At 58.0% G+C, this 24,145-nt stretch overlaps 1 protein-coding gene across 30 annotated transcripts in view; it reads right to left on the bottom strand.

The window, feature by feature from the left end:
* LOC144369124 (mitotic spindle assembly checkpoint protein MAD1-like) overlaps window positions 1–24,145 on the bottom strand; it is a 278,411-nt gene that overhangs the window by 26,880 nt on the left and 227,386 nt on the right. For 8 of the 30 annotated variants that reach the window (XM_078028201.1, XM_078028200.1, XM_078028183.1 and 5 more), the window contains 2 exons: window positions 13,004–13,225; window positions 4,454–4,586 (listed from right to left, as the gene is read on the bottom strand). In XM_078028201.1, coding sequence (XP_077884327.1) covers window positions 13,167–13,225 — 59 coding nt within the window. In that variant the 3' untranslated portion in view covers window positions 4,454–4,586; window positions 13,004–13,166. Of the gene's footprint in view, window positions 1–26; window positions 150–360; window positions 467–1,004; window positions 1,169–2,519; window positions 2,674–2,694; window positions 2,960–3,483; window positions 3,691–3,973; window positions 4,105–4,453; window positions 4,587–7,288; window positions 7,476–10,019; window positions 12,452–12,561; window positions 12,782–13,003; window positions 13,226–24,145 lie in introns of those variants that run through there. The other 22 variants (XM_078028198.1, XM_078028187.1, XM_078028189.1 and 19 more) reach the window with 14 other exon arrangements.

Genomic DNA, 24,145 nt, shown 5'->3' with positions numbered 1-24,145 from the left:
TCCACTCCCACCAGGTCCAAGCACACCTGTAGCAGCCCAGCTTGGCCTGTGGGGGCGGCTTGTCACTCCCCTTCTCCACCCATTCGTTGGCTTGGTCAGCTGACATTTAGGATGATTCACCACGCGTGTCCCAGGTGCTGTTCTAGGTGCTGGACTCAGAGTAGCCAGTAAACCATCCTTGCCTCCCTGTCCTTGTGGAGTTCTGGGGAACCACCCACCCCTCCAGACCCACCGCTCTCAGCATCGGCCCCAAGGCCCTGGCCCACACTGGCTGCCCTGCTGAGGCCCACCTCCCCTAATCTGTCCAGCGCCCACACACACCTGGACCCCAGTTCCAGCCAGGGCCTTGGTCCTGCTCACCTCTGACCCCAGGTGCTTAAACTCTCCTGAGACTGGAGGAAGTTGATCAACGCGTCCAAGGGAGCACTTGGTGGCTGGCCCAGACTGTACCCCAGCTCAGGGGGCCCTGGAGAAAGGAACAGGACCCAAAAATGTCATGGACACGGAGAGGGAGGGTGCGACAGACTGAGAGGAGCCTCCTGTGGGAGAGGCAAGGGGCAGGCCGGTCGGCTCCTCCCGAGCCTGACCCGACCTGCTGCAGGGGGCTCCTGTGTGGAGCTCCCAACCTGGCCCCTCGGCCAGCGCTGAGCCGTCCCTCCCCTTCCCTCCCATTCTCTCCCTCCCATTCTCTCCCTCCCTCCCTCCCTCCCCTTCCCTCCCTCCCTCCCTCCCTCCCCCTCCCTCCCTCCCTCCCTCCTCATCTCCTTGCTCTCTAGCTGCTCTCTGCTCTCCACACCCCTTGTCCTTTTCAAGAGCTAGCCAAGAGGACCCGAAGGACAGCTAAGTCACCTCCGGGTTCCGTGAGCCCCTCCCTGCTCTGCACACTTGGGTCATTTCTGGGCAGATGAAGGATCCACAAGACTCAGACCCACAGGGAAGAGGCCCAGGGAAGAGGCCCTGCACAGGACAGAGGAGGCAGAGAGCAGAGCGGTGCAGCTCCTCACCAAGAGCAGCAGGGACTGGCCACTGAAGCTGGGCAGGGCAGGAGGACCCTCCAGTGCCTGCAGCGGGAGCTGGCCCTGCACACCTGGACTCCGGACTTCTGGGCCTCTGAAAGAAGAGCCTTCTGTGGTTCAGAGTCCCCTGGTGTGGATGTTGGTTCCAGCAGCTGCAGGACACGAGCAGAATAAACCCTAAAATGCCAATCTCCCCCTGGCCCTTGTGCTCAGGCTCCTCCCGTTTTCATCACACACAAAATAAAGATCAAATCCTCAAGGCGCTGAGTCTCCAGGGCCCTGCGTGGCCGCCGTCCACAGCCCGGTCCCTCTCCCGCTGGCCCCAGCCATGGAGGCAGTGCTGACTCGGCCCCTCTGCTGGATGGCTCTCCCCTCCCCGCTGCCCACAAACTCCCCTTCAACTGTGTCCCTTTCTCTCTAACAGGGTTTCAGCTTGGAAAGACTTAAACACATGAAAGAGAACCCCCTGCCACAGACCCCGCCCGGGACCCCAGTGCAGCACAAGGAACCCCGAGGCCCTACGGCCAGCCTCTGCCCCCTCTGCCTCCTTCCTGCCCCTGTTTCCACCTCTCACTCTCCGCCTGCCTCTTCCCTCTGCCCCGTGGGGTGTCAGGAGTACTCAGCAAGTTTCACAAACAGCACCCTATCCTGCGACTACTCAGCAAGCTGCTTTGTTGTCAGGGTCTGACTGTGGCCCATCCACGTTGATAAATGTCCATGGGTCCGTGTGTTTTCCCGGGCGGGCGCTGTCTCTCCTGTCTCTCGTGCCCCTCCCTCTCCTCGCCCAGCCCCCAGCCCCCACCGTCTCCACTCCCCGCCTGCAGAGGTGAAGCCCGGCCTGGCACCCCGGCTCTCCCTAGACGGGGCTGCCAGGCTGCTCTTTGCGGGTCTCTAAGCAGGCGTGTGGATGTGCCTCTGGTCACCGTCCCAGGAGAGAGGCCAAGGGTGGCAGTAAGTGAGCGGTTTCAGTTTTACTGCCCATAATCCAGTTACTCTCCTGGGGGCTACATCAACTCCACGCCCCACAGTGGAGAGTCCACCCGCCTTTCTGCCTCCGCTCATCCAGCAAGTGCTTACTTAACTCCTACCAGCAGGAGATGACCCGCAGGTGCTGAGCAGCCCAGCACAGGACAGGCAGAGTGGACACCGGGCTGTCCTCCTGGACCACAGGCCCACAGCTGACCAGTTTGCCCTGGGGAGAGCCAGGCACAGCTCTGTGCCTCAGTGTCCCCATCTAAGGTATTTGATAAATTCTAAAACACACATGTAAGTAGAGATACCTGCACAGGTGTGCGTACACCTGCACAGGTACGAACACAGACGTGGACACTGGAACAGACACACAACCCAAGGAAGGTGCGAACACAGGTGCAGACACAGGTGACCCAGCACAGATACAGACAGCCATGTAGATGTGGGCACGCGTGGCCCAGGTGGCCTTGAGCACACACAGGCCCTGTGTGAGTGGCCCCTGTGCCTCGGGTTCCCACCTACAGCACCCACCAGAAGCCCGAGGAGGAGGATCCCACAAGATGGTGATGCAGGGCACGGGTCAGCGTCGAGGCAGCGCAGGGCCCACATGGCCGTCTCCCCAGGTCTAGGTCCTGCCAGCACAGACCAGCAGGAACTCACCGTGGTCAGCGTGGGCTTATGGCTCCTGGCAACAGAAGGATCACACACCGTGGGGAGCCCTGGGGCACATCCCTGAGAGTCAAGAGAGCGCCTTCTAGATTTAAGGTCACATTAGGAGATCTGAGGGTTTGGGGGACGCAGGGCTTTGCTCTGGATTGGGTGCTGCTGGAGAGTGGGGGTAATTCGGTGTCTGCTGTCTTCATTGTTTGAATGTAGAAGGTTGGGACAGTGGGTGAGGGTGGAGCTTTGATTGGTGAAGAATGTGCTGTCACTCCTACTGGTCAGGCTGGGGCAACTGGTCCTTCTGTGACCTGTGTTCAAAGTGGTCATGGAGTGACCGTTTACGCATTAGAGCAGGAGAACTCTGAGGCCCCTCCCTCCCATAGACCCTGCTGCTGTAGTCACTGGGGTCTCTGGAGGGTCCCCCACCCACTAAACAGGCTTCTGACTTGGATCCTTGCTCAGCGACCCTGTGGTCCCAGGGGTGGCTGGCCAGCCTTCCCCCCACCAGCCTGCGTGTCCCCCCGCGGGGCAGACCCTGTGGTCCCAGGGGTGGCTGGCCAGCCTCTCCCCTCCCCAGCCTGTGTGTCTGGTCTTCCCAGAAATCCTCAAGGGAGGAGGTTCCCAGCCTCCTCAAAATCCAGAGGACCTGGACTCAGGCAAGAGGGACGGACACTGGGAGGGCCTCCCTCCACTATGTCCACCCCGTGTGACAAACAGAGCAAACCACCAGCTCATGTGGCCGGCAATGGTGCCCACGTGGACAGGTGGACGTCTTTTAACTCAGTGATGGTAGTGGGCAGCGCAGTGTCCCACAAAATCATGTCCACCCAGATCCCAGGATGTGGCTTTATTTGAAAACAGGGTCTTTGTGGATGTCATCAAGCTGAGTCCATAAAGGATTTCGTGGCCCTTGGCCCAATGACTGGCATCCTCAGAAGAAGAAAGGACACAGAGACCCAGGAAAGCAGGCCACACGAGGACAGAAGCAGAGGAGGAGTGACACTCTTCAAGCCCAGGTCTCCAAGATGTCAGCAGCCACCTGAAACCCGGAGAGAGGCTGGGAAAGGGCTCGATCCTCCCTCCCAGCCTCGGCAGCACCACCCCAGCCCACACCGGGGCTTCAGGTCCTGAGAATGGGTTCTGCTGGTGTGAGCTGCCCAGTGCACGGGGACTTGACATGGCAGCTCAGGAAACCTGCATAGGGACCTTGGTGGCCGTTCCCCTGCCTACTCCCCGTCTGTCCCCGAGGGTGGAGGACAGGGACCCTCCCTGGCATGGCCAAGCCCCCTCATCCCCGGCTCTTGCTCAGGCACCCATCCTGCCTTGGCTAGGTGGCGGCTCCTGCTGCTTGGCCCATGGAGCCACCCTTGGGTAATGACCGTCATCATGTGACTGTGGTGTTGCTGGCACTGGTGATCTGTCATTGTTAACGTTTATGAAGTGACTGGTCCGTCTGCAGCAAATGATAATAATAAAAAATAGGAATTGCTCCCCTCTGATGGCCACGACCCGCAGGGAACCAAGCGTCTGGGAAGGAAGAAGGGCCCCAATGCCCGGGTAGTGCCGGGACAGGACCAGCAGGTCACTAAAGACCCCAGGCTCCTCTTCTCAGCCCTAAGAGCCCCTGGAAGTTGTTGGCTGATGCTGACCTCTAGCCGTTCCAGGGAGGCAGGAGAAGGTGGCCATCCATTGGCCATCGGTCAGTGCCCGTGACAAGCCCAGATGGGTCAGGCAGACCCAGAAGGAGTTGAACCCAGACCTGTGTCTGCCTCAAGTAAGACCAGGGCTGGGGGCCAGATACTCACGACTTCTACGTGGGGTCCTGGAGCCAGGGAAGGGGTAGGGTGACCGCATCCCCCAAGGCAGGCACAGGGAAATCACAAGTGCACGTCACTCCTGGATGACCAGTCCACCGCCATCTTCACTGCCTCCATGCTATGAGAGAGTCAAAATGAACAGTGTCAACAGGGAGCCTCACCCACTGCTGTTGGGTGACAGAAGCCCTGTCCCCCCACCCCCCTGGGGACCCCTCACAGGATGCGCAAGTCTCCATATGGGTTTCAGAGGAGACCTGCACAGACTGCCCTTCTGAGAAGCAGCAGGTGGCCTCTGCAGCGCTCCACTGTTGGGGTCAGGGCAGTGTCCCTCAGCTGTCCCTCATCTCAGGAAGTACCTCCTGCCAGCCCCTGAGGCTTCAGAGGCCAGCCCCTGTCCCAGGCCAGCCCCCATCACAGCAGAGGCCATCCCCTGTCCCAGGCCAGCCCCCGTCACAGCGGAGGCCATCCCCTGTCCCAGGCCAGCCCCCGTCACAGCGGAGGCCATCCCCTGTCCCAGGCCAGCCCCCGTCACAGTGGAGACCTTGATGGAATCCACACAGACTGGATTTGGGCTGGAGTCAGTGGGTCAGGAGGAAACAGGGGGCTGGGGACAGGGCAGCTTAGGAAGCCAGGCCAAGGCCTGCAGGACGAACCGCCCAGGACCGTGCACACATTGGGTGGCTAATTCAAGGACATGCTGCCCTCAGTGTCTTTGATCAGGACCTAAAAGTTCTTGTGATGACCAAGTCCCTCCAGGGGCCAGGCCCTGGGGACAAGCTTCTGTGTTCACATTTGAGATCAAGACTCGGACAGCAGGTGCCGTTCCCAGTTTGACAGGTTCCAGTTGGATGGGGAGAGCCCCTGGCCCAACCCCTCCATCCGGCCAGCTGCTGTCCCAGTGTGAACCTCCCAGGGGGCCGGGCCTGGCTGAGGGAGGGCACACCTGGAGGTACAGCATAAACAGCGACCAGGCGGGGCCAGCAGCCTAGGACACACCTGCCGTGACACACCTGCCCAGGGAAACCATCTTTGCCTGGAAGGAGAAACTCGCTTCAGAGGACGATTGTAAGAGAGAAAGGGACAACTTTGCAGTGGGAGGGGCCGTTGCCATGGGAGGGGCCATGCAAGAGGGAGGGGCCGTTGCCATGGGGAGGAGAGAAATCTGGGTGCCTGTGACCAAGTCCCTCTCTCAGGGGAAGGGGCGCTGCAAGGGGCCTGAGCAGGAAGAGGCCGTGACTGGAGGCTGGAGTGGGAGCTGCCCACACTGGCCACACCCCGAGGTGCAGTGCTGGCCCTTTGACACAGGCCACAGAGTCAGCCACCGGTCAACGGGGATGTACCCTGCAGGGGGGCTGCAGCCAGGCAGCTCCCACCCCAGGAGCAGTGCTCCAGGCCCGCACAGCTCAGCCTGGAGACAGCTGCCAGCCTGAAGGGGCAGGAGCAGAATCTATTTCAGAAACATTTTTCTGCCAAAGCATCACAGGATCCCCAGTGAGCTGCAGCTCCCCGACCTCATCTCTGTGACAGCATCCACCCTCTGTGGCCACCTCCCCCTGGGGCCGCACCACAAGCAATTATCCCGGTCTCTGCTGCTGAACCCTGTCACTTCCTGTGTAGGGCCATCGAAGACAGATCCCCAGGGGCCGGCCAGGTGCCAGCTGGCGGATCAGAGAAGGTAACAAACAGGATTGATATGTTTAATCTAACGCCAGGACTGTTCACAGTGGGAAGGACGGGGCTCCGTTTATCAGGATTAGACAGCTCTCAGCAGACAGAGCCGTCCAGACCTCACCTCTCCTGTGTGAAGGCTCCATTATTAAACCCAGGCCCGGCCCCCGAGCGCTTCCTCAAAGGAAAATGTGTGCTTTGTCAAAGGTCTCCAGAGATAACAGCCCCCTGTCCCCTGTCTGACCCCTCCGTCAACAAACAAGGGTCTCCGTGTGGGATTGCGCCTAGCGTGGCTCTCTCACCCCCTTCCTGCTTTCTGACTTTACAAAGTGTCCTGAGGGAGAGAGAAAGCTGCTCCCTCCACCGCATCCTCAGCCCGTGGCTTGCTGGCCACAGCATCCCCTGACCCTGCCCGGGGCCCTGCAGGCAAAACCAACAGAGTCTAAAGACACTCAGCCTCACCGTTTTGAAGTTGAGATGGCAGGAGCCGGCAGGACTGTGGGGACCAGGGACATGAGGGTGGCCCGGCAAGTCCCTGTTGTCCCATGTCAGGGTATCCCACCCGAGGTCCAGTGTCAGCATCAGTAGCATGCACCAGTGAGCATGCAGGTTTCGGCCATGCCCCGGGCCCCTGCATCTGCCCTTTAAGTAAGCCTCCAGGTGATTATGGTGTCGACCAGAGATTGAGAGCTAATGGCCTCAACCTGTGGGGGTGGGGGTGGTGGAAAGCCCATCTGCTTGGGCCACATGACCAAGTGCCCTCGTCTGGGTGACTTCAACAACCCAGTCCTGGAGGCTGGGAATCTGAGATCAAGGTTTGGCTGGTTTCCTCTGAGGCCCCTCCGTGGACATCCCCTCCTGAGCCCTCACATGGCTGTCCCTCTTAGGACACCAGTCTTGTAGGGTGAGGCCACCTGGTGACCACTTAATCATTTCTGGAAAGACACCAAATACAGAAGCCCTTTGACGTATGAAGGGGTCACCCCCAATAAGTCCATTGTAAGTTGAAAATACACTGAGTCGAAATGCATCAAATGCCCCGGATCCACCCAAGAGCCCGCTCAGCAGCACGGCACGCTGGAGAGGGTCACTTGCTCCCCTGGTGGTGGCAGGGCTGAGAAAACTGCCCAGCTGTGCAAAACAGGACCTCACCCATGCCACCAACCCAGGAAGGATAAGATTCAACGTTCCAAGTGCAGCTTCTACCGAATGATTCCAACTCTGCAGCATGACGGAGTTTAACGTGTAAATTGCACCTTCCGAGGTTGGGTCCTTCTGCAGTCCAGTCTGAGCTCCAGGGTTAAGACTCAGCATGTGAACTCTGGTGGACACATTGGCCCTAACAAGAAGCCAGAAAGAAATAGATCAAGCCACAGCTCCCTCTCAGGTTGGTACGATGACACTGGCACCACAAATTTGGGTCCCAGAACCCAGTTCTGCATATGCCAGGTCTCTCAGCAGCAGCTCAGGGCTGACAGCAAGTGGGAAGGCAAAATTTGCAAGACTGGGTCCATGGGGCAGGGAGGGGGGGGGTCAGGGAGAGAAAGACACGCCTCTCCCCCATCACACCCTTCCTTGCTCACAGAGGTGCTTCTAGAGGAAGAGAAACCCCAGCTCCTGTGCTCAGCTGCATGGCTCACCCTTTGCCCCAGGAGAGAGCAGTTTCCTGGCTCCCTTAACCCCTCCCCCGCCCCAGACAAGACCCTCGTCTCCACGTGCTCCATGGCTGCCCCTGGGAGCCTCCGCTACTCAGCCTCCATCTTCTTGGGTCTTTTCAGCTTCCCCAAACTCCTGCACGTGGTCACACAAGTCCCAAGCTTGGGGGAGAGAAACAATAGCCAGCTGACCACACGAGCAGACCCACACTCACCACCAGTGAGTTCAGGACTGAGGCCAGAATTTCATCCTCATTCGCTGGAGTCTCCTCTGGGGTGGGTTTCCTGGATCTACCCCCTCAGTTTACCCCAGGCCTGGAGGGGCAGGAGGTGGGCATATCAGGGCCCACCTTTGACTTGAGGGTCCCTGTCAGTCATCTTTCTATCACAGGATGTCTGAGATAATCCACTTAAAGGAAGAAAGAGTCATTCTGGCCCCTGGTCCCTGAGGTTCACACCCCGGTGGCTTGTCTGTCACCCTGGGCCTCGGGTGAACCAGAACAGCATGGCAGGGAGCAAGTGGTAGAGCAAAGTCACCTCGTGGTGACCAGGAAGCAAAGAGAATGAAAAGAAGGATCCAGGGTCCCTTCAAGGGCACACCTCCAGTGACGACTTCTGCCACTAAGTTCCCCTCCTGAAATTACCAGCACGTCCCAGGAACATCATTGGCTGGAGGCCAAGTCTAATTCATGAGCCTTTGGGTGACATTTAAAATCCAACCCATAACTTCCCAGCCCTGGTCCCCCAAAGACTCATGTCTATTTCAAAATGCAAAAGGCATTCTGTCCACCTCCAAGAGTTCCCACGTTATTAACTGTTCCAGCATTATCTGAAGTTCAAACTCAATTTCTCTTCTGAGACTCAAGGAAAACTCTGAGCTACAAGCCTCAATAAATATTAAAAAAAAAGTTACATGCCCAATGGGACAAAGTGAACATTCCCATTCCAAAGAGAGGAATGGGGCATAAAGAGAAAGGGTGGGACTGAAACCCAGCGGGCGAATGTTGAATCCTGTCGCTCCACATCTGTCACCCATGGCACACAGTGGTGTCATGTGAGCACCAAGGGGCTTAGAGACCCCCACCACAACCTGCTGGCTCTTTCTCAGGTTGCTCTGCTCGTGCCCACTGTCTCCCTTGGCAGATGTCACATGTTCCTGCATCTCTAACTTCTCGTGGTCCCTGCTTCGGCCTCACTCCCATGGCTGCATGCATGTCCCTGCCTGGAACTGCCCACAGGCACTCCAACCCCATCACATACTGCCTGGTTTTCCAGAATTGCCTTTGAAATCTCCGTGGAAATCTCCATGACCCTACAACTCCTGCATTCCTCATTCATGCAAAACAATTATCAAATAGATGACACGAATGTCCAGCACCAGTGGGAGCAGTAGCCAGGTCTCTGTGGATCACAGGTGCAGCAAACTCTGAATGCCCAGGTGGCTGAGCAAAGCCAAGCACACCAGAGTCACAAGGGCTTCCTAGTAACCCCATGCACGCAGGGTGCCCCAGAGCTCTCTGTTCAAACAAGTTTTTGAGCCTACTGTTTGTCTCGCTGATTCCTGAGACACCCTCCAAGCTTCTTTCCTATTGTCCTGATGTAAATTAATCACTTTCCTTTTAATGGTGCTAATATACTTAGTACCACATTCTCCTTATCTGCAACTATATATACACTTTGTGTGTGTGTGTGTGCACACGTGTGCAAAAATGAAAGTTTTTCAAATCTTTCTGCTTTTCTTTTTGTTCCTGACTCTCATTGTAAATATGGCCAAATGATATCATCAATATCCATGTCACTGCCTGAATGCCGGGCTGCCTTGAAATTTGATCCAGCAAATAAACTAGTCCATCACCTTTAAATTTAGCTTCACCCAAAGTCTCAGGGTTTGGACGACATGTAGACAAGTTCTTTGCCAGAAGGTAATGAAGATGGCCTCTAATCTAATTCTTAGTAGATTCTGCCTTTCCATGGGAGACCTCATGAGCACAGTCTTTACTGTCCACATTTCGGTCAGCATCCTGGTCTTCTGAGCTCCCACAGATATGACCATTAAGCTCTGCTTCCAGCATCTAAGACTTTTCCTAGGACACTTTCCAATATTTCCTAATTCCTCCTGAGAACCACTTCCAACGCTTTCTGAAACGCATGATCAGACCACAGACCCACTCCTGGCACTGATTTTCTGTTAGTCGGCTTCCAACACTCGGATAAAATATCAGAGAAAATTAACTTACAAAGAGGAAATGTTTATTTTGGCTCATGATTTCCAAAGTTTTAGTCCAGTGGGTTACTTGGCCCCATTGCCTTGGGTCTCTAGAGAATCAGGACATCATTGTGGGGAGCATGTGGTGGGGAAAGGCTTCTCATCTCATGGCGGGCAGGAAGAAAAGAGGGCAGGAGAGGAAGAGGGACTGGCACACAATATCCCCTTCAAGTACACTCTCCCAATGGCCTAATTTCCTCAAGTTTCCAACATGTGAACAGCACCTTCTGTTGAGGACCAAGCCTTCTACACATGCACTTTGGGATACATGTGAGATGCAAACCCCAACAGTCATATATTTCAATAAAGGCCCCTGAGCATTTTCTGGCTTCACACGTCTCTACTTTCAACCTGGCTACTTACTGAAGACAATGTGTTGGTTTTTCTTTGCATTCAAAATTTATCAAAAGGATTCCTGTCAGAGTCAACCCATGAGGTGTTTTCTACTCCAAGGAGAAGACTCGAGAAGAACAAGGGATCTTGTGGGGGTTTTCAGGTACCCTGCCCGAGTCCCAGATTTATCAAAAGTGAAACAGGATGAATAATTCCTGAGGCACAAGGTGGAACAATGGGGGGTGGTCTCTTGCTAAGTCTGAGATAGCCCACTGAGCATTGTACATAGATTTAAAAAAAATCTGTTTAACCCTCAAAATGACTCAGTGATATGGATCCTGCATCTCACAGGCAGGAAGTGAGACACAGAGTTAGGGTTGGGTATCCTTCTGGAGAGAAGCACAGCTCATACGCAGTGTACCCCAAGTAGGTGCTGGCCATCCTCGGCGCCCTGTGCTATAGGCACAGCACCTCCACCTCTGCTTTCATCTCTCATGCCTTCCGCTGTGGTCTCTTCTCTAGCTTTTATGGGGACACTAGTTATTGGATTTAAGGACCACTTAATCTGGCATGATGTCATCTCAAGCCTTGCCGTAATTGCCTCCGCAAAGACCTTCTTTCCAAATAAAACTGCATTCTGAGGTTCCAGTGTCTAGGGGGACACCCTTCAGTCTAATACAAACCCTGTTTCTTCTGCCCTAACAAAATCCTGTAATCTAGGTAGTTATTTCTCAGAGTTCTGGAATTTAAAAGCCCAAGATCAAGACATGATTCCTACGTCTGCTGAGGGCTGCTCTCCTTCACGGTGGCCCCTCTGCTGCGTGCTCACGTGGCAGGAGGCGCAAACGCTGTTCCTCACATGGAGAGTTAGAAGGGCCAAGTGCTTCTCTGAGCCACTTCAGTGAGGGCATAAATCCCCTTCACAAAGGCAGGACCCACCTCTTAACACCAGCTCAGTGGGCATTAGGCTCTGCATGAGCTTGGAGAGAGAAACATTCAAACCCCAGCACGTGCTAAGAGCAAAGCCTCTGGCTCTGGAGACGGTTAGCGGCACTCAATCCCTTCCCCTCCCCTCCGGCTCCCGTGGCACATTTTCCTCCACAGTCACTGGCACGGGCTCCTCCTCTCTTACCTGCTCTCCCAAATTCTGTCCCCCCATACCTCTCTCAACAGGCACCCTCTCATCCGCTGCCAGCCCCAGGTCCCTACTAAGGGAGCCCCCTGGACAGCTACCTACCCGTCCCACTGCCCATCTGCCCAGAGTCTCCTTACCCTTGCCACCAGCCCCAACAAGCACTCCCCCTGCAGGCAGAGGTAGAAGCCTCGGGAGAACCTTCAGGGTGAGGGCAGAGAAGAGATGGAGAGAGGAGGGGGCAACGTGGCTCAGGAGAATCACAGTTCTGCCTGCCAGTGCCTGACCACAGTTGGGGGGAGACAAGGATGTCAAGCTCCAAGGCCCTGTGGCCCCCAGCCCAGAGTCTCTGGAGACCCATCCTACTGACCTCACCCAGGAGACGGCCCCTGGCATGTGGCCTCAGAGGAACAGCAGGAGTGTCTGGAGGTCAGGAGTGGCCAGTCTCTGCCCTGCCCTCCCTGAGCACACGCTCTGAGCTTCCTGTCTCCATTCCCAGGAGGAGACCCCAGGCCAAGGCTTCTCTCTGCAGGGCTGCCTGGTTTCGGCTCCTGCAGGACCAGCTGGTGGCTCTGCTTTCCTGACCTGGACAGCCGGCTGGCACCAACCATCCCCCGTAGCTTGTCCTTCAGGACTCCCCTTGTGTTTTAAGGTGTGGTCCCTCCAGTTAGAGGTAGGAGTCCCTGTGCCTGGATTCAGGCACCTCGGAGAGGAATGGTGGGGGGCACATCTTCAGAGGAGCCCGCCCCGACAGCTCTGTGGCCCTGGGAAGCTGCTGAAGCTCTCTGGGCCCAGCGTCCTCTTCTGTAGGGCGGACGTGACGCTCATGTCCCTCACAGGATTGCTCTGAGGCACCAGGAGTAGTCTGACGCAGCAGGGCTCTCCAAGCAGTGAACTCAGGTGAGGAATAAATTAAAACGAGTGCTTTTCTGGTGGTGACAGTTTCAAGTGAGTTTTTCCCAAAATCGGTGAGGCTTCTAGTGTCCGGGGGCAGCCCCTCCCCTCCCCCCTCCCTGCCCAGCACTGTTGTGATGCTTACCTTGACACATGCTTGTCAACGTGGGCACGGGAAGGTGCCCATGGCATTTAGCAAAGCAAAATAAATGGTTCCTCCTGTCCGACTCAGAAGTCCTCCTGTCCCCAGGGACGGAGAGGCTAAAGCGTCCCTCAGTCACCTCACCAGGACACAGGAAGATAAATACAAACCAGAGGCCCGCGTCTGGGAGCCCCAGGAAGGCTGGCAGGGTGGGCCGGGCCTACTGGGGTAAAGGTGCCCCTGGTGAAGTTCACTACTGCTGCTGCCGTGCCACCCAGGGAGCCCTCCCCTCCCTGGGTTCCCGCGTGTGCACTCGCCCTTCCCGCTGCCCCAGCCTCGCGGTCTGCCCTCTTGTACAGGCACAAGCCACCATCTTCTGCTCCCCAACGCCCCCCTTCTGCTCCACCCCTCTGGTCAAGATCGCCCCTGTTCCTGTGACACATACGCAGGAAGGCACCCCCACAGCATGGCGGGATGCAAGAGTGGGCGGGACACTGGCAGCCCAGATGAGCAGAAAGAAGATCTGGCCACCAAAGATACACATCATGCTTCCCGGTGTCAGAAGGTGGACAGGGTCAGCCTGAGTAAGTGCCCGTGGTGACAGGCCATCAGAGCAGGGACTCAGATGAATATGGGCAGTCACCTCTACAGGTCTCTGTGTCCTCACCTGTAAAACAGGAATAATATGAGGATTAAGTGAGGTCTTACACAGAACGCCTGGTAAGCACAGTGTCAGGGATTTAGTAGTGTAATTATTATCATCTTCTTCACCATCACCACCATCATCATCTTCATCACCACCACCACCATCACCACCTCCTTCATCACCACCACCACCACCATCATCATTACCAGCACCATCATCACCACCATCATCTTCATCATCAGCATCACCACCACCACCATCATCATCACCACCACCACCACCTCCTTCATCACCACCACCACCACCACCACCATCATTACCAGCACCATCATCACCACCATCATCTTCATCATCAGCATCACCACCACCACCATCATCACCACCATCATCTTCATCACCACCACCACCACCACCACCATAATCTTCATCACCACCACCACCACCATTATCACCACCATCATCTTCATCATCACCATCACCATCATCACCACCATCACCACCACCATCATCTTTATCATCAGCATCACCACCACCACCATCATCACCACCATCATCTTCATGACCACCACTTTGATCGACATCATCACCACCATCATCTTCATCATCACCATCACCACCACCACCACCATCACCACCACCATCATCTTCATGACCACCACTTTGATTGACATCATCACCTCCATCACTATCATCTTCAGCATTATCATAATTGCTGTATCCTGGAAGATAGAAATTGAGCTAGTCTCTGGGAGATGGGCTACACTGGGATTGGAGAGAGGGATGGGGAGGCCCATGAGGCAGGTGGAGAGAGACGTGGAGAACAGTAGCAGTCAGAGGACTCTGGGGACCAACTGGATCAAGACCCTGGGGTCAAGGTGAGCTGAAGTCGACTTGCCCTTAGAGGAGAACAGAGGCCCCTCCTCCCCACCCAGGCTCCCTGCCTCCACCCTGCTCTTCCTCAGACCCCACACTCCCGCCATGCCACCCTCTACCTCCAGGGCCCCCCCCCACCACCTGGAAATGACGTGTGGGACACCACAGCAGAGGTCCCAACCTCTGCACCGGGCACCCCAATGACCCTCCCTTTCAGAGGCACATGCCCCCCAAGGACTTCCGGCCTCACCCTCTGGCTTGGCAGAGAGTCATCCTGGGCTTCTGGAGAGTGACGACAAAGCCCTCCAGGGCTGGAAATGAGAGTCGTGTGATAATGAGCTGGCAGGGCGCATCTGCCAGGCCGCCAGCTTTGGACGGCCGCAGTCGGAACAGCCTGGGAGTTGATTTGTTCTCCCCAAATGAGCGATTATGGTGAGATTTCCCACAGGCTCGCTTTGGCAATAGCCATTTATGTCTCCTTCCCACCTGGGGGACTCCTGATCCTGTCCCTGGAGGGGGCCCTGCTTCGCCGGCTGGGCTGTAATTGCCTTGTCGCGGCTCTCGGCCGCACATTTGGTCTTGTTTCTCACTCTGGGTCACATTTCATTTTGGTTTAAATAATGAAACCAACAGACTGGAGATTAGAGCCGTTAGATGATTCTGCTCCTAGGAAGTGGACGTCGTCTGTCCAAGATCAAAACTCACCCACAGCTCAGTGGACCCTCTGTGCCAGCGAGGCAGAAGACCACGGCCCCTCACTGCCAGGCTGCGTGGGGGACAGACCTGGGAGGCACATCGGGGTGAGCTCCATATGAAGCCAGCAGGAAGTGGGGCTCTTGGGGAGGAGAGGCCTTTGGCCTTGGAGGGATGACTTATGCCGTGGTCAGAGATTCCTGGGGATGGTCACACTGCAGCCCGTCTGCCCTCCCCCGCCCCCTCAAAGCCCTTTCCCTCTTCCTGCAGGGAAACCAGGAGTCCAGGGAGGCCGGTGACAAGTCCCCAGCTGAGTGCACCCCCTCCCTGAAGGCATGGATCTTCTGCGGGAAGCCATGGAAGTGAATCTCAGGCACAGTCTGGACCCTTGAGCCTCAATTTCCTAATCTAAAATGACCTCGGCCCTACAGGACTGCCGCTGTGCCCGGGCAGAAGCACCCAGGCCTGGCTGTGCGCAGGGCGGCAGTGGGCAGGGCAGCCAGGCCTGCCTCTCCTTTAGCGCTCTTGGGAGCTTGTCCAATCAACTGGGCTCCTTGTGTGGCTGGAGCAGGCCTGACCGCCTGAGAAGTGGACGCAGCGCTGGCCCCTGCTGCCCACAGCCTGCCCCAGGCTCGATTTTGGCTGCTTGGTGTCACGCCTCCCCAGCCCACTGGGTGGATGCGGTCTCCTTTACACACGGGTTTGCTAGCCATCGCCCGGCTCCGGGGAGCTTCGTCCCCCACAGCACAGGACTGTTGGCTTCCTGCAGCACTGTTGTCCAGTACATGCCAGACCCCTTGAGGGTGACAGGGACAGGCCATCCCCACCAGGAGAGCTCAGGCCTCTTGAAGCCACCTGCCTGGAGCAGCCTGGCTCCCACAGGCCTCAGTTTGGCAAAGGTCCTCACCAGGGACCCGGGAATCCCAGACTCTCGCTGCTGCCCCAGGCCCACCTGTTGGCCACCCCGTCACGCACCTAAGCCCACAGCTTCCGTCCACCTCCCCCACCCTTTGCCCCCTGCTGCACCTGGGCCCACCTCCCTCCTTCCTCTGCCAGAGCCACTCCTGGAGTGGCCACTGGACTAGTCACAGATCAGCCTTCTGGGGTGGTCACTATGGATGACTGGCCTTCTGGGATGGTCACTGGGCATGTCTGGCCTCCTGGGATGGTCACTGCAGATGGGCTGGCCTCCAGGGCTGGTCACTGTGGATAGGCTGGCCTTCAGAGCTGGTCATCATAGGCAGATGGCCTCCTGGGCTGGTCACTGTGGATAGCACCCCAGGCTGCTCCTGTCCCTCTGGCCCCAGAGCCTGCCACCACTCAGACAGCAGGGCTCTTCCAGGCGTGTGCCGGGGGTCTGCTGTGGGGGTCTTCACCAATGCCTGGGCCGGTCCCGCAGCTGTGACATGTGGACTGGGCAGGAGGTGCACCATGCCAGGCCTCCAGCTGCTCCTGGGAAAGTCCCCTGCTCCCCAGTCCCAAAGGCCACCTGGGCCCTTGAGGAGTGGTGCAGAGAGGGGGGTCCTGGGGGCCGTGTGCTGTGGAGGAGGCCGGAAGGGACGGGAGGCCCTGCTCCTGGCTCCTCTGCAGGGCCGTCGCCTGCCGACCAGCACTGTCCCTCCTCCTGACAGAAGGATGACTGAGACTAGACACACTGAAGGGAGCCTCAGCTATGAGGCCCTCGTGGAACGGGAGGATGCGCTCTGTATCCTGTGGCCATTACCCACGGCTGGCTCCTCTCTGGGAAGGCAAAGGAACAGAACCCTCCCCAAACCAGTTTCCGCCCTGCCCGCAGGCTGGCCGCTGCGCTGCCGGGGGGACAACGGCTCTTGTCCTTGTTGTCTCCTCCGGAACTCCATGTTCTGCTCTCCTGCTTCACCCTCCTTCTCCAATGGTGCTGGGGGGCCGGCTCCTCCCCAAGAAGAGCAGCTTCCCTGTCCTGTCCGGCCTTCCCCATGGCCTGAGGGTGGACCTGCTCCCCCGCCCCCCTCAGCAGCCGTGGCCCAGAGACACCGAGCCCACAGCAGAGCGGGCACAGCCATCCCTTGGTGGGCTGCAGGGCTGGTCCCAGGACCCCTGCGGACGCCAAAGTCCACGAGGCGCAGGCCCGTCATGTAAAGAGGCACAGCGCTGGCTTAGAAGCTCCGCAAGAGTAGGCCATCTCTGATGACTTGCACCACCCCACGCAGCGGGGGTCGTGAAGAGCTGAGGTGCTGCGCGGTCTGGGAAACAGTGGCCGGAAGATGTCCACGCGTTCAGTTGAGACGCGTTGTTAAAATGCTTTCCCCTATACACTGTACTCACAGAAAGAGCTACGGGAGCCTCGGGCTCCATGTTACAGAGGCAGGCACACCCGGGATCTGGAGAGGGACTCGGCCATCACTGAACCAGGAGGGACAGTGATAGTGTGAGTGTTTTTCAGCCAGCGTCTTCGGAACCTGTAAGAGCTATTGTTCATTTCGAGTCTGAGGCAGGAAAACATCTGATGACCTAGTCTGGAAGCTCTTAGGCAGAGGAGAATCCCCTCTTATTTAGGGGAGGTTCACCCTTTAGGTTTCTTCAGGCTTTCAACTGATTGGGTGAGGCCCACCAAGAGAGAGTTCAAGAGCTGATCCCCTGAAATAAGACCTCACAGACACCCAAAGCCATGTGCTACCAAATGCATGGCACCCCCAGGGACACGCAAGAGTGAACCCCCACTCCCACCCCGTGTGCCCTCCTTGTCACCTCTCTCATGTCCCATCTGGAATAAGGTGCTCTTCGCATCACTGTTTCCTCAGCTGGTCTTGCAGACCCTGCCACTCAGCCGGTCCCCTTCCTGTTTCTCTGCTGTCCCCCTCGTCCTCGTCCCCTTCTCTTCCTGCCCGTTTTCTCTCCTCAGAGGCAGGCTCTGCACAACGTGCCTCAGCCCTGGCTGCGAGGCCCCTGCTCTGCGTGGCCGCCCCTCCCCGGGCTGTTGGCTTTGCAGGATTAAAATCCCCATTAGGGGGACAAGGAGTCTCCCTGCGTGCCCCTGGGTGACTTCTGCTGACGTGCCTTCAGACCACAGGGACAGGCTGGCTCGGCTGACCACAGGAGTGGGCTGGAGACTGGATGAGGCCAGGCTGGCCCTACGGTGGCCAACGTGGGGCCCACTGGAATCACCTCCACAGATGGCCCTTATCAGCCTGTGTCTTGCTGGCAGAAGAGCCGCGTGGCCAGGACAGTCCTTAATCACTGCACATTTCAAAACTGATCCTCAGAAACGCCGTGGAGCAGCCCTGTTGAAGGAAAAGGACGGCACTGCCCTCCCGCCACCCAGCACAGCGGCAGGGCCCCTCTAAGCCCTGCCCACAGTGGACACGCAGACTCCAGAGGGAAATGACACGACCCTGCTCCTGCAGCCGGCAGAGCGCGCTCAGACCCGAGTCACCACCCGCCCCACGGAGCAGAATGTCCCTCCAGCCCCAGAAAGCACGTCACTTGGACAGGCCCAGGAGGGCCTCAGGGTCTTTCCCACTGAAGGGACTTTGGGGGTGGGCTGTACGATCCCTGCAGAGGCTAAAAGTGGGGTTCAGTTCTCTGGAAGGAGCTCTCCTCAGGGTCAGAAACAAGAGGCAGCCGTGGGCCCCCAGGAGCCAGAGCCGCGGTTCCGCAGGGCCCTCAGAGAGGCACCCTGGGCCTCGGCCAGCAACTGGGTTCCCTCCCTGCTTCAGGCCAGCCCCAGACCGGAGATGTGGCTTCTAATTCCTCAGCTTTCCTGAGTACTCCTTCCCGGACCCTGGTCACAGGAGGCCAGTCTTCCCTCTTAGACGTTCCCAGGTCCTTCCCCACCTCCATGTCCCCCGCCCTGCACACCTGGGGCTGCCCAAAGCCCTGGCCGCTATCTCCTGCCCCCTCCTCTGATCTCACCCCTGCAGCCCAGAGCTATCTAACCAAACAACATCCCAGCCTTCCACCCCACTGGGAGTGTGACAGGTGACATTCACATCAGGACACCCCCAGGTGTGCAGCGAGCTGCTAGGCACAGATGAGACAGGCAGGTGAGGGCGGGGGCTGCCACCAGGGGTCCCCTCCCACAACCTCTGGGAAACAGCTGTGGCCTGCCTTGCTCTCGGAGCCTCTGCTCCGCCCACCTGAGCCACCGCTGTCCCTCGGCACAGCCCCACACCTGCTCTGTTAGGGACCAGGCCTTCCCACACGCCCAGGGCTTCCCGCACACGGAACCCACCCTGGAAACCGCTGACCTGTCTCCTGCCCCAGCTGGAGCAGCCTGTCCTTGGAACCGTTGTGTCCAGTGCTTCTGCCTCAGCACCTGTCCCAGCACATGAACGTGACCTGGTCTGGGTGGGCAGCCTTCTGAGTGTGCCCCCACCCCCCAGCAGGGCCCCCAGACAGCAGTACAGGCTCAACCGGGAGCCTCAGGTCCCTCTTCCAAGGCCAGAGGGACTATCTGCCAGGAAGAGGGCACACAGGTGGGCACCGCACACACTGTGGCTTGGACTGGCAGCCGGGGCTCTGCCTGAGCTGGAGGGTGACCACAAGCACAGACCCCCTTGGCGGCTGAAGTTGTGCCATGTGGAAGCTGCTGTCGGACCGTGGAAGAGGTCCTGAGGGGTGCTCTTGTCCACCTGGGTCTGCACCACCCCGTGGGCCTGGACGGACTCCGGAGAAGGAACGTGGCAGTATCCTGCCGCCCGGTGTGGTCAGGCCATGGCCAACAGCCTCCTGAGACAAGGGGCTTCTTCGGACCGATGCTGTCACTTCCCGACACATTGTCACCCCACGCCCCTCAACACCCCAACTGCTGGGGTGAATCAGAGCCTGGAAGATGGCGGGAGGGAATGGGGCGCAGGTTGGTGCCTGGAGGGGGTCCTAACGGGAACGGGGGTGAGGCCCTTCACCTGCGCATGGTGAATGCTCTCCTACTCACTGCATGTGTCACCTTGTCCCAAGAAGGGCACAGTTGGAGAGGGAGTGGCCCAGGTGGTATCCAGAATGTTCTGTCTAAGTGCAACAGACCAGCAGGGCGTTATCGTCCCAGCCAACCATCTGCTGTTCACTGGCAGAGGGACATATCACCCCTGACTGGCGTCACAAGCCTTGGTGGTTCCACGTGCTGGGCCATGGCTGCCCAGGCCCTTGGTCCTGACTGTCCCCACCCTGTGCCACCGGCCCTCCCTCTGTTCATCTCACCCTCTCGCTGGGAAACAACCTCAGTAAACGCTTCTAGAAATAGGAAGCTCTGGCTCTCCTCTAATTAGATAATTTGAAATTGGGCCAAATTGACAGAACCATTTTTATGTGTCTCCTCGTCTTTATTCCTTGTTTGAAAAGTTATGAGCAGGACTAGTACTTTGGAGTGTGAAGGCTGGTATTTATCTCCCGCTGAGTAGGACAACTCTGGCTGGAAACAGAGGGTCCCACAGCACCCGCTTTCCTTCCTGAGGTGGAAGTGCTCAGTTTAGGCCCCCCGTGGTCACCAGGGCCGCCCACCCACCACACTGGCCTGTCCTGGAGGTTGGTTCCATATGCTCTCCCACTCCCCGGGAGCCACGTCTCCAGGTGGCATCTCACACGCCAGCCTCCACTTCGTTACGCTGTTGTGATCCCCATCAACATGTGGGTGACCCCTCCACGTCCCCTCTGGGAGTGGACCATGAAAGATAGGGGGCAGGTCTCAGGGCATAGAGATGGACAGTCTCGTCAGCCGGGACTGCAGAGCTGGGCCGTTCCAAACACCGAGGGAGCCAAGCAGAGGTGGGTGGGCACAAGCCGCCTCACTCAGAGGGACCTCGGTGTCCTGCTGGAGGACTTCTTTCTCCTGTGTGCCCAGGGGAGGGTGCACTTGGCCCCTGGAAGCAGAAGGCTGCACAGGTGGGGCACATCAGTGACGGTGTCTCTGGGTAGCAGGGGTGGGCCTGAGTGCCTCCAAAGACCAGGCCCCGGCTTTGCCCAGGGCAGCACTGAGGGCTGGACACAGGACAGGATGCAACCCCACATTTCGTGTCCCTTGCCAGCTGCCAAGCGGCACCCTGGCTTGCCTGCACCAGCTCCGGAAGGCCCCAGTCCTTAGCTCCAGCGCAGGGCACGGAGCTTGACACTGCTGAGAGGAACCAGTCGCCTCACGGGGGCGCGGGCAGGGGGAGGCAGAGAGCCAAGCGGCAGCCTGGGGCCTCATCCCATAGCTCAGGCCTGTGGCAGAGGTTGATCTTCTGCTTTCCTAAGTTGGTGCCTTTTCTTTAGGAAGTAATTTCTTCTTTAAGACTAGAAAGCACCACAGCCTGTGGGCCCCATAACTCACCTGCTGCCCCTTCTAGGTCTCCTGGGGCTAAATCCTCCTCCTCTTCCCCTGAGCTCCTTATTCACACAGCACCCTCCCACCAGGCGCTCCCATTTAAACACATAATAGGTTAAAGACTCAAGTCTAGCTTTGCTGTATCAGTCAGCAACAGCCACATAAATGCTGTGTAACAAACCCCCCTGGGTTCTCAGCTCAGCACATACCCTGAGCTCATGACCTCACAGGGTGACTGGTCTGGCTGACCCAGCCAGGAACCAGGAGATGGCTCCACTTCTCTGCTTCATGCAGCTGGAGACTGCGGGTCAGGTGCAAGTTCAAAGCTCTTCTCCTGAGATCCTAGACCACAGAGGCCTAACTGCACAAGTGCATTTCTGGCCTCAGCTTGCCTCAGGTCCACTCTATTCTGTCAGCCAGAATAGGTCCCGTGGCCAAGCCCAAGTCCAGCTGGGCAGGGAGGTCCTCTTCTCTCTCAGTGCCTGGAGGAGGGGTGAAGGTTTGCCAACAGCATCCCACAAAGCCGAGGCACGAGGACTGGCAATGTCTTGCTAAACTGCCCTCCTGCCCAGATGATTGATGGAATACGCAGAACCCAGAGAATTTGCTAAAATCAAGGTGTAAATTCAGTAAAGTTGCAAGATATAAGACTAATATACAAAAACTGCCATTTCTATAACTTACAGCAATTACTGGAAATGAACTAAAATGAACCATTTATAATAACACTAGACGTAGCAAAAGGTGTGTAGGGCTCATCACTGGAATCCACAGAACTGTGCAAAGAGACGGAACTAGAACCAGATCAGTGTGTGAGCAGAGGCCTGAATTTAGAAGAAATCAGAGAATCTTCTGAACACTGGCTGGGCAGTGCGGGGGGTCAGGGACTGTAAAGCAGGTGGGGAGGAAGGTTAGGACGCAGCGCTGTTGCCAGACGACCCGGCCACTGAGCCCCGAGCATCACCAGAGTGGCTGAGGAGTTTAATTTTGACTTAGTTCATTCATCTAAATTCTTGTGCTAGTGGCCACCATATTGGACGGCAGGGCCCTGGAGCCCTGTCCAGAAAGCCCAGAGGGACCTGTATCCCTAGTTCTGTACTGAACCGCGAGAGACAAGGTCAGACACACTCTCCCCGTCCCTCCCTGTCGAGCCCCCTTGGGGTGTGAGCTCTGGGGAAGGGCTGCGTCTCTGTCCCCGAGGACACCTGCCCAGGCGGTGACAGCCTGGCTAGGCCCTGTCTGCTGGGGCCTTTCCAGCCCATGTTTCAAAGGCCTCCAGCTGGCTCATGTCCCCTCTGCCACCGGCTCCCTGCAGCAGGCTCCACTCAGGAAGGGAAAGGCGTGGTCTCCGCTGTGTCCCTCCCCGGCACTGACCCTGTCAATGGGAGGCACAGGACGGTCTCTCAGGTCCAGGAAAGTCACAGAAAGTGGAGTTGTTCCCCAGGGAGGCCCCCCAGCCTCTCCCGGAGGCGCACCTGCCCTGAGACACAGGATGCTCCCATCTAAAGCTGCACCCCCACCAAAGGAGAGGGGACAGCAGGGGCTGGGGACACGTCGCCCTGTCCCTCCACCCTAAAGACGCTGTAGCAGCTGCAGCAGGAGGAACCTTTCTCCTGTGGGCCACTGAAGGGTCCCCACGCTGCTGGGAGAGCAGCTGGCTCCCACAGGCCCCTGCCTCCTCCAGTCACGGCGCGGGTTGACGCTGGCACTTGGCTTCCGAACGGGCAACTTGCATGTGGGGTCCCTTTTACCAGATGAACACCCCTCAACCCCCAGGCCACGTGCTGCCATCACCAAAGGCCTGTCACCTCCTCCATGGGGACAGGAAGCAGCCTGGGCCGCATCTGTAAGGGCCAGGGAGGCTCTTCCTTGGCTCCCACATCAGAGGGGCCCAGTGTCCACATTCTACAGAAAGGTCCAGATGGTTGCTGAGAGGACTTGAAGGGAAGGTGAGAGACGCAGGTTCCAGTGGGTTCTGGTAGGTTCTACCAAGGTCTTGCAGCTCTTGAAGAGACTACAGAGAAAGGCCCTCCTTTAAACCACCCCCCAGACAAGCGATGCCCAAGGGCCTTGGCACAGCCACCAGGGGCCATGGAGGAACAGGACCAGATTTAAGAGAAGCACGTCACTTGGAGAAAGGCTGGCGGAAGCCCTGGAAGGGCACGAGGAGGGAGCTGGAGAAGCCAGCCACGCCACTGGAGGACCTGAGGCCCACGCTGTCCTCCCAGCACCGGGTCCTTCCCCTGGCAGCCCTGCGCGGAGGCCTGCGGCTCTGGGAGGGTGTGGGCTGCACGGAGCCCCCCAGCAGCACCTGAGCCAGCAGAAGCAGAGCGCCCGTGTCCACTCCCATTCTGGGTCTGCTCTGGCCAGCGCTGTCTCCGTTCTCTGCCCCAGACTCCCAGCGGCCGGATTCTGCCGCAGTAATGATGGCTGTCTGTGCTGTGTTCCGGAGCTCACCCCGGGGGCCAGGAGCGCCCGATGGCACTTGATTCTCTGTCCCTCTCGCCCTCCCCGCCGTAGGAGGGAGCCTGAAGTTTGCATTCTGCATGTGGCTTGGAGGCCAGCTGAGACCTCCCGGCGCTGCAGGCTCAGGGGCCTGTCTGTGCCTCAGTTGCTCACTCCAGTCCAGGGACACCAGGGCTGCCTGCTCTGCCCTCCTGTGTGCCCAAAGGCCACATGCCATCGGGTGTTCCAGGTGCTGAGAGCTGAGACTTTGCTGTGTGGACATGGCCTACTGGCTGCTGCAGAGTCCACTGTGCCTACAAGCCAGGAAGGTTAGTGCGATGCAGCACCCCTTGCAGGTGAGAGCTCAGGTGGGCCTCCTGTGGTCTGCAATCAGTGCCGAGGGCCAGGGGCTGCTGCAGACAGCAGCAGAGAGGGACACTGGGGAGCGGAGGTGTGGACCCACTCTGACCATGCTGGACAGCAGTGGGCTTGGCCGTCCCTCTGCAGTACGACTGTGCAGACGGGCCTGGAAGCTCCCCCTGGAGCCAGCCTTCCTGCGATCCTGGAAGTTGTTTGACCCTGGTTGGGTCAAGGGACCCTTCTCTGCAGCTGGCCTCTACCCCTTAGCAAAATGAGAGTTGGGGTTACTGTCG

Source organism: Ictidomys tridecemlineatus, chromosome 12 (genome assembly GCF_052094955.1).
Source record: "Ictidomys tridecemlineatus isolate mIctTri1 chromosome 12, mIctTri1.hap1, whole genome shotgun sequence".
NCBI classification, from domain to species: domain Eukaryota; kingdom Metazoa; phylum Chordata; class Mammalia; order Rodentia; family Sciuridae; genus Ictidomys; species Ictidomys tridecemlineatus.
Note: the sequence above shows the minus strand (reverse complement) of the source record. Positions and strands in the feature narration are given on the sequence as shown.